At 46.1% G+C, this 12988-nt stretch overlaps 1 protein-coding gene across 3 annotated transcripts in view; it reads left to right on the forward strand.

The window, feature by feature from the left end:
* The first annotated feature begins 3323 nt into the window (after positions 1-3323).
* The window catches only part of RUNX1T1 (RUNX1 partner transcriptional co-repressor 1), a 114223-nt gene continuing 104558 nt past the window's right edge, over positions 3324-12988 (forward strand). Inside the window, exon 1 of one of the 3 annotated variants that reach the window (XM_068933060.1) lies at positions 3324-3954. In XM_068933060.1, coding sequence (XP_068789161.1) covers positions 3927-3954 — 28 coding nt within the window. In that variant the 5' untranslated portion in view covers positions 3324-3926. Of the gene's footprint in view, positions 3955-4308; positions 4902-12988 lie in introns of those variants that run through there. The other 2 variants (XM_068933057.1, XM_009676030.2) reach the window with 2 other exon arrangements.

A 12988-nucleotide genomic window follows, 5' to 3' on the forward strand; every position in this document is an offset into this window, starting at 1 on the left:
TTCCCTCCATTAATCGTCTGGAACGTACGACCTACAAAGGTGCGCAAACAGGATGAAATGAAAATGAAGCGTGGCCTACGCTAACATGCAAAATATACTTGTAAATTAGAGGGAAAATTGGAAAAACATGGTTAAGGGAAAGCTTCATGAGTTAAAGCTTTCAAGGATCCAGCTTAACATTCTAGCTGACTATTTAGTTTTATATGAACATTTACCGTGCCACTCAATCAAAATGAGCCCTTGTCAGATGAGTGCTCTAGCAACCACAATACAGCCAGGATACATATGCTAAGGCCCAATCCAGGTCCAATCAAAACTAATATCTAAGATTCCCGTGTGCTTCACGGAAGATGAAACTGAGCCGCTCGGAAGTAGAAGGCACTTTAATAGAGAGACATCACCGAAAAAGAAGCATGACCTTAAAATCGGTACAATTTGAGTGGAAAAGTGTTTGAGTAGATTGTCTTAATTCTGGGTGAGGACATGTGATGATGTTTAACACTCAGAGTTGCAAGGCAGTGACAATTAGGAGGGACATACTTGTCTCTATTTTTAAACAGCGATGAGGTGAGTTCGTATGTAAGTTCTCTTCCAAGAATTTCAGTGCAGACGACTGCCCACAGTATAATTATTCACAGTAAAAAGTAAGCCATGTTTCATCTCTGAACATTTGATCAGTCTATGTACAATCAAAATACAGTCAGATTTGGACAGCCTAACAGGATATTTCTGACTTCCATGTGCAACTATACTTTTACCAGCCTTCTCTCACACAATGTCACACAGTGATACACAGTGTAAATCCTTCATATGTCAAATCAGACATGGCATCTACAGTCTGCAGAAAAAATCTGTGGAGTGTAAAGTTACCAAGTATTTGTGAGGTCTACTGTGAGGCTGCATTTTTCTTCTTCCTGGAATATGAATTCATCTTTCAAAGAAAATGTTTATTTTTCCATTTGCACTAACACATATTTACATTAGCTAGGAAATAAATAGAAAGCAGAAACAGGTAAGGATAAGAGCAGTTTGCAACAGGCCAGTCTTCAGTCATCAGCGGCGCAATACAGTGATAATACTTGATGGTGACAATCTTTATTATTTAAGATCGTGTCAATTTATTCTCCTAGCATGTCTGAGAAAAGTGTAGTTACTAAGAAGTAGCCAGCATTTATCGCTCTCTACTAGACTTTGTTATCTGAGTAAGCTTTGTCCTTACTAGGAAAACTGGGAAATACTGTGCAGCAAGAGTCAGGGTTGGTGTTTTAAAAGGTGATTTCTGTGTTATTCTCACTATGCAAATAGAAAGCAGAAGTCTGTAAAATTTAACCAATTTGTAGGTGGATATTTAATTGCTAGTAGCTCAGATCAGATTTTCCTGAGCTCCTGAATCTAAGATAATGTTCCTTCCCTATTTTGGAAGATAATACTTAGAAAGCCAGTTGATCCTTTAAACTGAAGGTGCGTGTCAGAGGGGAAGCGCTGTGTTTTTTGGTTTTTTTAAGCCGTACATTGGGAATCAGGTCTGGGTGTTCAGTCCCTGACACTTCAGCAAGATGTACTCTGTGACCACTGACAAATCTCTTATTTATTTTTCAGCTTACGTATACAAAAATTGCCATGAAAGTATCACACTGCCAAGATTTTGAGGCTCAACTAAAGCATGCAGATCTGCAGCAGGCAAAGAAGTCTTGTAAAATTTGCTATTTTTAGATCATTTCAAAATATTTTAAAATTATTTTTAAATATTTTGCAATAATTTTGACCTTGAAATAGGCCTCTGTAAAAGAGAGATAGCCTTTAAATTGAAAAACAATGCCAGACTCGTAGCCTCTCAACATTGTTGTAAATTGAAATCACAGTGGACCCAAAGTTCTCCTGATTTATGCTCTGTCGAGCTCAGTTTACCTCAAGGTAAATTTGTCCCCATATTCTTACAGGCCAATCTGTTCATTAAAGTTCCATGTCCCTAATTATCTGTAGAAAAGGTAGATTTAACCAGCTTGTAAAACGTATTATAAACATAGTTTTAAAGTCAACCAAATTTTCAAAGCGAATCACAGAAGTGGATAAATATTGCTCAGAAATGCCCATTCTGGCAACATGTATGTGCTTATTGTAAACACAGGAGAAGCTCCACTGCATTCAACAGGATTATTTATGTACTTAAAATTAGGCATTTGTGTGTTTGCAAGATCAGGCCTAGAACGTATGTGTGTGTGTGTGCGCGCGCGTGCGTGTGTACATGCATGTATGTATATATATGTATAGGAATAAATAATGCAGGTTGATTATAACTCCCATTATATGCTATCTCTTTACTAACCTTTGACATTTGGAAAAAAACTAAGCTAAACTTCCAGGCGGTCCTGCTAGTTCTAATGAAGCTTACTGCAAGTTATCTGCAACCCAAAAGAACTCTGCGTTTTTGGCTCAAAATATAAAAAAGATGTGTTTTGTTCACAGAGATGCCTTCTTTATGCAGTGTCACCATGATAGCAAAAGCACCAGTTCACTGTAGGTTGTATCACCGACGATAACATTCCCCAGAAAACATAGAGGGGAGTAACTGATGAATCAGAAAATATATGGATGCCTACCGAAATGATTATGTAAGAAAACGTGAAGTTGAATGTTAGTATGCTTCTATTAATTGTAGCTGATAGTAATTAATTTTCACTGCTGTTGCGATCATGTTTCTGCTTTTGGAAGAATCCAGAATCCCCTTCCAGGGAAGTGTGAAATTGCATCTGGGTTCTGCAAGCCATGAAAGACTATAAATTTCTTAAAAAAAAAAAAAAAAAGAGAGAGAGGGAGGCCTTCCTCGATACTGTACTTTTATAAAGAGTGAAAAACAAAGGGAAAAAGAAAATGATAATTGTTTTCTCTAAGGCTATTATCTAATGCGAAAGCAAACAGTCTGACTGGAAATCAGCTAACAGAAGGGGATTAGAGAGTAGATCTGAGAGTGGCTTGATTTCTAGCACTGCTGTCTCCTCGCACAGTGATGAGACACAGGCAGAGGAGCCAGGAGCTCTCCAGATGGCTAGAGAAAGTGTTTGTCTTGGGTTACTGCAGGGCAGTCTGGACTCTTAGAGCCGGCAGCCTCGGCGAGGCATCATTAGGGAGCGCGCTCGCTGCCCGGGCGGGGAGAGCCGCCGAGCAGGCGGGCTGCCCGAGCCGCCCGCGCTCGCCTTTTGTCGCGGCGCACTTGACCCCCGCTCACCCCCGCGCGCCGCAGATGTCTCCCACCTCCATCGCCGCCCCCCGCCCCGGGCCCTCCCCCGCCGCACCTGGGGAGCGGGCCGCGCCGGCTGCCGGCAGTCGGCGGCGCGGGGCCTGCTAGCGGGCGCGGCGGCGGAGCGCAGCGCAGCGGCACGGAGCGGAGCGGGCTCTCTGCGGGCGCGGCCGCTTCCCCCCCGGCGCGGGCTGCGCGTCCATGCGTCGCCCGCCCGTCCGTCCGTCCGTCCGTCCGTCTGCAGGCGCCGCGCTCGCCGGCCCGGCGCTCCACATCACGTTTGTCTGCGGCGGCGGCGGCGGCGGCGGCAGCAGCAGCAGCAGCACGGAACAGCAGCGCGGCGGTGATTACTCGGCGTGGAGACTTTTATTTTTGGTTCTCGTCCCTCCCGTTGGAAGCAGTAGTCTCTCTCTCGAGCTGAGTCTCCTTTAAAAAAAAAAAAAAAGCGAGCGAGAGAGGGAGAGCGAGAGAGAGAGAGAGAGAGAGAGAGAGGGGGGAAAAAAGAGCAGCTGGAGTTTCTCCTCAGCTCGTTTTGACTTTTGTGGACGTGGATCATCTGGAGTGGGAAGGGAAGGCGCGCCGCCTCGCTCGCCCCTTTCCCACCCCCTCTCCCCTGCAGCAGCCTGGGCTGCCGGCTCTCCCCCGAGGCGGACGGGAACTTTTATTTGCAGCTCGCAGCCCGTGGCGGATGGTGGGACTCTCCGGCCCTCTGCAGCGTGAGTACCGGGCGGCGCGGGGCGCCGGGGGGGGCAGGCAGCCTCGATCCCCTCTGTCTGTTTTTCCTTTCTTGTAGGATTTGTTCTGGCTTAAAGGGGCTCTCGTGGCTGTAACTAACCCAGTTGGACCGAGGCTGCTGCTGTAAGCGGGCAAGGTTAGCGTTGCATGCAGCTCTTGCGACCGGTGTGTGCCCAGCTCGCAAGCTTGCCCCCTGAATTTGTCAAGAGCCCAGAAACCGAGCTACCTCGTTTTCCGAAAAATAACCGTCGAGGCATTACTCTTATCTTCCATAGCGTTGTGTTTCTGTCTCGGTTTAGGACTTGCCTTTTTTTTCCCTCCCCCTCCTCTCGCTAGATCACAGAACTAGCTAATATGAACTGGAGTGCCTGAGCTATTTCTGGTGGGATTTTTGTTTCATTGCAGTCGTCGGATTATGTGGCACTGGCAACATCACTTTAGGCTATTTTGCAAGAAGTATTTCAGGCTGTGCAAATCGTTTTTAACTGCACTGCGATCTTGCAAGTATCCCCGCTTCCTAAAAGGATAGGACAGCGGTAGGCACTGCATTTCGAAAACTGCAATACAATGCAATTGTGTCATCTCGTAGATCTGAGCTAAATGGTTTGATTCCATAAACTCGTCATATGCCATCCATAAAGGGGATTCAGAGCTTGCAAACCTACGCTCCCGGCCATTTAGACGAGCCTTAGACTTTTGGCGAGCTCGAGTCCTTTTGTTAGTGCCAAAGTTAGGAGACTGGGCTAAATTGGTCTTAGGGTAGAAAAGGACTTGGACTTTTACTGTGGGACCCGCGAGTCCATTACGTGCTGATTTACACGGAAATATCTGTGTTGTCACTGTACTCTGCTCTCCGAAATTGTTAGACAGAAACTGAAAGTAACTAATCGGACGCTGCACTGCAATCGCTCTTGCATCCAAAGAGGAGGTAAGACCTTACTTCCTTAAACTCTCTGAGAAGTTGAAAGGAGGGAGGGAGAAGGAAGGAGAGGTTCCGACATCCTCATCCACCGCCCCACAGAAAGAAGGGTTCCTGCGGGCGCCGAGCGGCGGCGGCGGCGGGCCGGCTCCCGCGGCCGGGCGCAGCCGCCCGCGCCCCGGGACAGCGGCCCCGGCGCCGCCTCGGTGCCTCCGGCCGGGCGGTTTGCGGCGCAGCGGGCTCGGCAGTGACCGCCTAGCACCCCCTCCTAGCCCTGCCTCGCACTCAGTCGCGGCATTGAGAGGACCTGTCCCTTCAAGCCTTCGAGTAGCGCCGACTCGAAGGGGCAGCTCCGGCCCGCGAATCGCTCAGATGCGCGATTCCGACAAAACGCACCCACGGCAGCAAATCTGTCCCCGGAGCGGGGCAGCTTTCCTTTGCGAACGACAGCCGGGCGGCAAGCCCTGCCATCTGTATGCCGCTTGCGTGCTACGTAGGGCACAGTTGCACACTTAGCTTAAAAGCCAAAATAGGACGCAAAACAACCGTTAGTGACTGGCAGGGCGTATTAGTAACTGGGCAAATATTGGTAAGAGACTTCTGAAAAGCAGTGCGTGTGATCTACCATGCTGTCCATAGGAACATAGCAAGTGCCAAACGTTAGGCTATAGGCATACCCTTGGCTAACTAAAAGGATGTCTTGAGTCTTGGTATGTACAGCCAAGGGTTTGCTCCAGCAAATATTCGTGTGCTTAATGTAACTCTGACCCCTTTAACTTTTAACATCGCTTCCCCTAATTAATCTGTTCAGGCCCCAGACTTAAATGGCTGTCCACAGCTGCTGCAAATTGATTTATCCCCTGATGGTGGTCCGAGTTGCTGGCCAAAGCAGGATTTTTTTTTCCTCCCCATTTCTGGTCTACTGATCTGTTTTGACTTACTTCCTACTTACAGTAATGCTTGCATGTGTTTTGAAGGACTTAAAAAATATTTTCTTTTGACATGTAGCTAGAAACATAATTATTGTATCTGTAAACACAATATGTTAGGGCTAAGGGTGAATATAATTTATTTAATTATACCCTTGTAGCCTTACATTTCCTTCTCCATTTCTGCATCCTGACAGTTGCAATGGAAAGTTTAAATAAGCAACTTTGTTAACTGTAGTTTCAGGCAAGAGATGAAAGGTATTTTTAGATTTGAATTCTATTGTCCAGGTTTTCTATTCTGCTTTTCTGCTAACATTTTTGGTAAATCTGGGTAACTGGGAGGATTGAAACTGTTTTCTGATGGTCGTTAAAGCTGATGCTTGACCTTTTCAGGGGAAGTCTGAAAACCTCATTCAGTTTGTTCTGGGCCAATTTCCTTAGGAAATCCAATATGATCAGGGAATTTCCTTCAGCTTGTCTGAATGTTAGGAAAGTTAGTCTATCTTGTTTATATGTTTTGGTTCTAGCACTAGGTGTTTCTGTGGCTCCCCATCAATAGAGAAATACCAAGCAAAATATCTGAATATGGCTTATTCATTATTGTGCAGTCTATGAAGAGATTAAGTTGGTAAAGGCTTCAGGAGTTGCAAGATAGACTGCAGACTCACTATAAAGGCTTTTAGTTATGAAGCTACTTTATTTGATTATTGACAAGTTTCCTAAGATCAGTTTTATCATATCTGACCCTGTTACTCTTAATTCATGCATCATTTTCTTTTCTATTATAGGAAGCTCAACCATGCAATAGCACAAATTATGATAACAATAACAATAGCAACAAACATCTTTAAATCTGTTAATATCCTGGCAAGCTGAAACCAGCTGAGGAGTATATAAGATAGCAGGAGTTGATGTGAATTTCAGCCTTAACGTGTGCAAGCATCTCTAAGGCTTGGTTTCTAGCTGTACGAATGTCCTAACTGAGAAGAAACAATCTGTTTGTGATGGAATGCAGACAGCAGCGTTAGGTCACTGCTTCCTGGCAACTGCTGCACAAGTTGTTTTTCTTCAAAGGCTTTGAGCTTTTAAATAGTTTCCAAAATCTTTTTAAAGTAAAACATTGCCTTCTACCACTTTGACCACCTTAACGTTAACTCCTTTTTTTGCCTACATAACGGACCAGTAAAACAGCTCACGGTGTCTCATCTGTATATGCTTAACACTACGCATGCTTGTGTGCACATGGGGTTTTAGGCTAGAAGTATTGTGTAGAGAATAAAGGGGAGAAAAAGAGCTCCACCTGGAGTGCTGGTCAGCGGCTAGTCAGTTCGGGACATTCTTCCCTGTCAAATCCTGTTTCTCACTTCTCTGAAATGAACTTCAGACGACAGGCATTGAATGCAAAGCCCACTTCATTGAGGTAACATGCCGCCTGCAAACTCCTCATTGCCAGACACTTTGGAAGAAATAGGCATCTGCACTGTTTGCATTGGGGGTGATGGGAGAAAGGGATGGCAATTGTCATTTTCATCTTTCAAATCCACTTGCCACAGTCCATTACTGTTAAATCCTTAGCTAATTGAATAAGGATATTAGTATGTTGCTATTGCAGGAGCTTCAGATTTTTTTAAATTAGGGGAAAAAAGACCTTGTTCTTTGTTCTGTAGAAACTTAAGTTGTCATGCAGAGATCAAGAAGCCTTATCAGCTGAAATAAAACGTGAACTTGCTGTTGTGTAGAGGTTATTTCTCGTAGTTTAGTTCAAGAGCTGTAAAAAAGTTATTTTAAACCTGAGTAAATTAAAAAAAAAACCCCATGCTTACATCCATTTAGTTAGCAGGAGCCTGCTCTTTTTCATACAGCCTTTAATAGCAACCTAAAAGATATATAAAAGTTTAAACAAACATTGAATTTAGCATAAGTAATGAGAGTGTAAATTCTTAAAACATTGGCTGCCAGATTTCATTTTCTTCATCTTGTTTCGAATGAAAGCTGCAAAAGAGGTGGCTTAAAAACGGAACTTTTAGTATAAAGGCTCTTGCTTTTCTGTGTAGATGTTGCTTTTTAAAGACCTGCTCTAAATTTGCAGTTGTCCTGCTCTTGTTTACTATAAACTTGATTAGCTTAATATATGGTAGCATAAATACATCAGCAAAAAGTATACTGTGTGGTTTTCTGAATTAAGAAGAAATTAGAGGATGTGAAAATCACAGTCAAAATATCCCGCCCATGAAAAGGACGTTTTTTTCAAAATAAAGTGTTTCATCTGAAAGACATTGACTTCCATCTTCATTTTTTTTTTCTGCCATTGATATGAAAGTTTCCAAATAACATTTAGAGAACAGTGGACATTTTATTAAAGTAAACATTAGTTCAGTATAATGGAGGTAATTGTAAGTGATAAGAGCAGAGCAGGTTATCTGTGTGTTGTTTAAACAGAAGGAGCTATTTTGCACCATTTCCAGTAGCCATCTGTAGAGTGGAAGGGTTTGCACCTGTCTGTCCACACTAATTATAGATTAGGTCCAAAGAAATGAAATTCGAGTAGGCTTTCTCTTAATGAAATCCATAGTGATTTTATTGTAAATGTGTTTTGTGTACAGACGGTGAGGGTTGGGCTGCGAGTAAAATAAATTGCTGTATGGCTGTCATGCACTTTAGCTGTAAAGCAGGATACTGCTGCATTAACAAAGGTGCTGAATAAAAATGCAGTACTCCATTTGTATCCCGGGCTTCAGCTGTGGTTTTAGCTAGGTTTAGCCAAAACACTCCCTTGAAGCACAATCTTTTAAGGGTGCGTTTCAGGGTAGTCTTCTCAGTTAGCATCATTTCCCTGTCAGTGTACTGGCGTATAGGTGGTCTTCTGACTGAAATATATGAGATAGAAATGGTTTCATTTTAAGTCTGTACACACAAACATGCAGAGTGTGTCAGAACTACTTTGCTCTGGTTTAATATTGTATTGCTAAAAGAAAGTGAAAAGAGTGAGAAATGCATTCTGCAGTAAAAGGTCACATGAATTCCTACCACATCTGTTTATAGTAATTATGAACATAATTAACATAAGAATTACAAGTGAAGTAATGACAAGCTGAGCTATGAGATATTATTCCATAATGGTCATATGTTGGAATTCTCACATTATAGCACACTAGAATTCACAAATTCAATGCAAGAAAGAAAATGTTAGATTTGTATCTATTTTAATGCTTCAAAACTTATCTGCCTGGGGCAGATGGACTTTATGCTTTATAGGAAGGTAACCCATTATTAAGAGAGAGTCAGTTGAAATTAAGATTTCTAGCCTGCAGCTTGGACTTTGAGACAGCTGTGCTTATGGAACGCCATTTCTGTGAACACATTTGTGCTCTGACTGTATTTATTTTATTATTGCACATTGCTTTGTTTTTAAATGTGAGTGTTTTTGCAGAAAATTGTTTACATTAGAAAGGATCCCAGATTAGTTTTTCTTTAGAGAATTGTGACTCTAGTAGTAAAACTGCCTGCTGGACTGGCCAGTGTAGATATAAGCCATATACTGTGGCTCTGAAGATGAGAATTTGATAGATCCTACATTAGCTCATGGCACTGACTGCCAGGAAGAATCCCTAACGTGTTTCAAATTAAAAAAGCAGTCTGTCGTTTGTACGTAATATTTTGAAAGCACGTATGCAGGGAGAAAGCTCTCTGGTACCTGGTGCCTTGCAGGTTGGATTAATTACAGTCACTTTTATTTGGAAATGCTTAGAACATACCATTAAGTGCAAGGGCTTGGGTTTCAAGAGAGTTGACTAACTCTTGTAATATGACCTGTCTGGTTACCTCTAAATATGGTTGTCACACAACTGACAACTGGTGGAAGTTGAGGAAAAAGCGGCCCATCTTAAGGGTAAAAATACTGTCTGAGGAATCTGAAATAAATTTGGCATGTAAAAATCATCTTACCTTTATTGAAAAATCAAATACCTGCTTTGATAGGAAAATATGCTAGATTACTAAGGCTAAATATATAGTCGGAGTGGTTTATGAAGAATTAAGAAAAATACTGTGTGTTCTGTCTCAGTGAAACCAAGAGGTTCTCGCATTATTGGATTAGCGGAGGATTTGTGACAGACCCCTTTTTATCTGACATTCATTGCAGTGACACGATTTTCACACACGCGCCCTCCCCCCATCTGGGCTCCGGTTTTCACTCCGTGTCCAGTCTCAGATTTGCCGTCATTGCTTTTCTCGTGGAGAAACTGCTGCCTTGGCCGGGTGATTTGGGCAGGAGCTGTGGCCCCAACAGCGCCCGCCTCGCCCCGGCGTGCCGCCGTTGGTCCCCACCGCAGCCTTCAAGAGCGGCTCCTTTCCTTACAAACAAACGCCGATTCCTAGGGAAGAAGCGTTTGCAACTAACTGTGAAGGCCGGGCGTGCGGAGCTGGCTGAGCAGGCTGGCGGGGGCAGCGCAGGCTGCTGCCTGCCGGCGGGTCCCGCTGCCGCGGGCCGGGGCGCTGCCGCTCGCCGCCGGGTCCGGCCCCGCGGGTCGGGGCAGCGCGGGCAGCTCCTGCGCCCCCTGCTCTTGCCGGGACTGCAGACGATACCGCTCCGTGGCCGGGGAGAAATCACAGAGCGGAGGTGCCCGCCTGCGGCGCCCGGCTAGCTGCGGGCGGGGGGCGCAGCGCCGCCCCCCTCGACCCCCGCCCGGCGGGGTCGTGCCGCCGCCGACAGCCGCCGCCGGGCTGGGGGGCGCCCGCGGCGGGACGTGTCGTGTCGCGTGTGTCGTCCCCCCCCCCCGCCCACTTCCCCGCTCCCACCGCGCTTTTTCCGGCCTCCGTCTGGGCCAGGCTGATACTGTAATCACCCTGCTGCACGCTGCCCCCCCCCCCCCCGGCTGACCCACACGCACCACACACAATGTGCCATCCTGACGAGCCCCTCGCCTCAGATAAGCGGCCGTGTGTGGTTAATGAATACAAAGCGCCGGCCGCGCCGCCGCCGCCGCCCGCAGGTAAACTCCACCCGCGGCTGGGGAGGGCGCTGAGGGACGGGACGGGACGGGACTCCCCTCCCCGGCCCGCCGCCCGCGCCCCCCTCCGCGATGCCGAAGTCGATAAGGGCCCGCAGGAGTGCAGACGTAGCCCCTTTATCGCCCCTCTTCGCCGGCGGAGGATTTACACGTCGAGATGAGCCGGGAGGCAGCAGGGATCTGCCTTTTGTTGGGAGGGAGGGAGGGAGGGAGGCGGCCGCCGCCGCCGCCGCCGCCGCCGCCGCCGCCGCCGCCGCCGGCCGCGCCCCGAGGTGAGGGCGCCCCCCTCCCCCCCCGCCGGGGAACAATGGGGTCAGGTAGCCACCGGGCTTCAGCCCGAGTGGGGAGGGCGGGGCGCGCGTGGGCTTTGTGTGCGCGCCGGGGCGGCGGGCGCGGCCCCCCCCCGCGGGGGGCCGGCGCCGCTCTGCCTTTAATCCAGGTGTAGGTATCCAGGCTGTTGGGGACTCGTCAGCTTTCAAAGCGCAGGGCAGGGAAGGAGGTTTTGGGAAGTGCACCTGGGGGGGGTGGGGGTTGGACTGCGGTCCTGGGGGATTTTTCGTGTCCCCCCCCCCCCCCCCCCCCGGCTCACAGCGACTGGCGTGCTGAGTGTGTGCTGCGGGCACGCTGCTTTAACAAGTGGCTTTGTCAGCAGTTATTTCTTAAAGCCACATTAAACAATTATCTTTAGAAATATATTTGAAAGTTTGAAATATTTATATTGCTGTTTCGCTTGGTCAAGTGTTTGCACAGATAGATATATAGATACGATCCGGTAACTAAAAGCCTAATTAAAATTTGTTTAAAGCCAGGGGGGCATGTATTCTTGTTGACAGCCGCAGATCGATAGGGTAAGACAATAGAGCCCCATTATTTTGCTTCCATTGACTGAACGTATTGACATTTCAGGTTTGCGATTGCCTCGCTGAGCATGATGAAACACTGAAATTCACAACCCCACTGTCTGGAGTGGCACATATATTACTGTATGTCATCTCTGCCTTCAGGTTACCTTATCACTGAAGCAGAATGGTAATGGATGGCAGCCGAGTACTTCAGAGGGGTTAGGGCTCCATCAGTTAAGAGGCTGACACGTAGCAGGTTGCAGGAGTATCTTTAATTACACCTAGAATTATGTACGAGGAAAGATGGGCCTTGTTACCTGCTGCTGCACTTCAGAGTTTACAGGCTCAGGAGCAGACAGGATAACAAGGTACTTATGCTTCCTATTTTATACACACGGCTTGATATCTTAAACTTCGGCAGGAAGAGCCCCGGGACTTGCGGCTGCGCTGTGTGCGTGCTCGCCGCACGCTAGCCAGTGGCAGCGTCTCCGCCACCGCCCCAGTGCTCGAGATCCAGGGCACCTGCGAGACCTTCGCCCAGCGTGCGCATTGCATCCGGAAACAAAGAGCAACTTTAAATAGATTCGCTTTGGGTTCCTCCCCCCTCAGCATCCTCTACTGACAAAGCCCAGAGGATGCAATGCAAAGAGAATGTGATAGAACAAACGACACATAAATATATTTTTCCCTTAGTATAAGCATTGCATAAAAATGCATTTCTTTTTACAATATCTATATGTCTATGCATATTTGCCTATATTAATTGATATGATTACGCATAAATGCATTTATAAGGAAGACCCAGTGACTACAGAACATCCAATGTGCCTTATTATTTCATGGTCTTTTGGATGTTCTTTAAAATCTAGCTGGCTGCAGAATGAAACCCATCAGGGTTAGGCAGAGATCGAGACTGATATTAATTTAAAGCAGACAAAGAGCTAATATGACAGAGCCACTAGTGATTTAACTCATTTTTAAAAGTAAGCGTAATAAAAATATAAAATGTATTCTGAATGTGCCATCTACTCAACAATTGTTGCCATCAAGTGGACTGCTGATGCCCTTTAAGATGGTAAAAAGAAAACTAGTCCTTTATACCATTTTCATGAAAATGTTAGGTTTCTGTTTGATCAGCAGGTGCTGTTGAGATGAAAGCCATGTGTAAATTTTCAGAAGGCCAAAAGTGTCAATTCAGAAAAGGAAAGTGATAAGAGAAAATGCAATCAGTTTTCCTGTTTTCAATTTGTGCAGGATTTGAAGAGCTGTTTTGTTAAACTGCTACATCTGCTCCAATATGAATATTGAACTACTTT

This window comes from Struthio camelus, chromosome 2 (assembly GCF_040807025.1).
Source record: "Struthio camelus isolate bStrCam1 chromosome 2, bStrCam1.hap1, whole genome shotgun sequence".
NCBI classification, from domain to species: domain Eukaryota; kingdom Metazoa; phylum Chordata; class Aves; order Struthioniformes; family Struthionidae; genus Struthio; species Struthio camelus.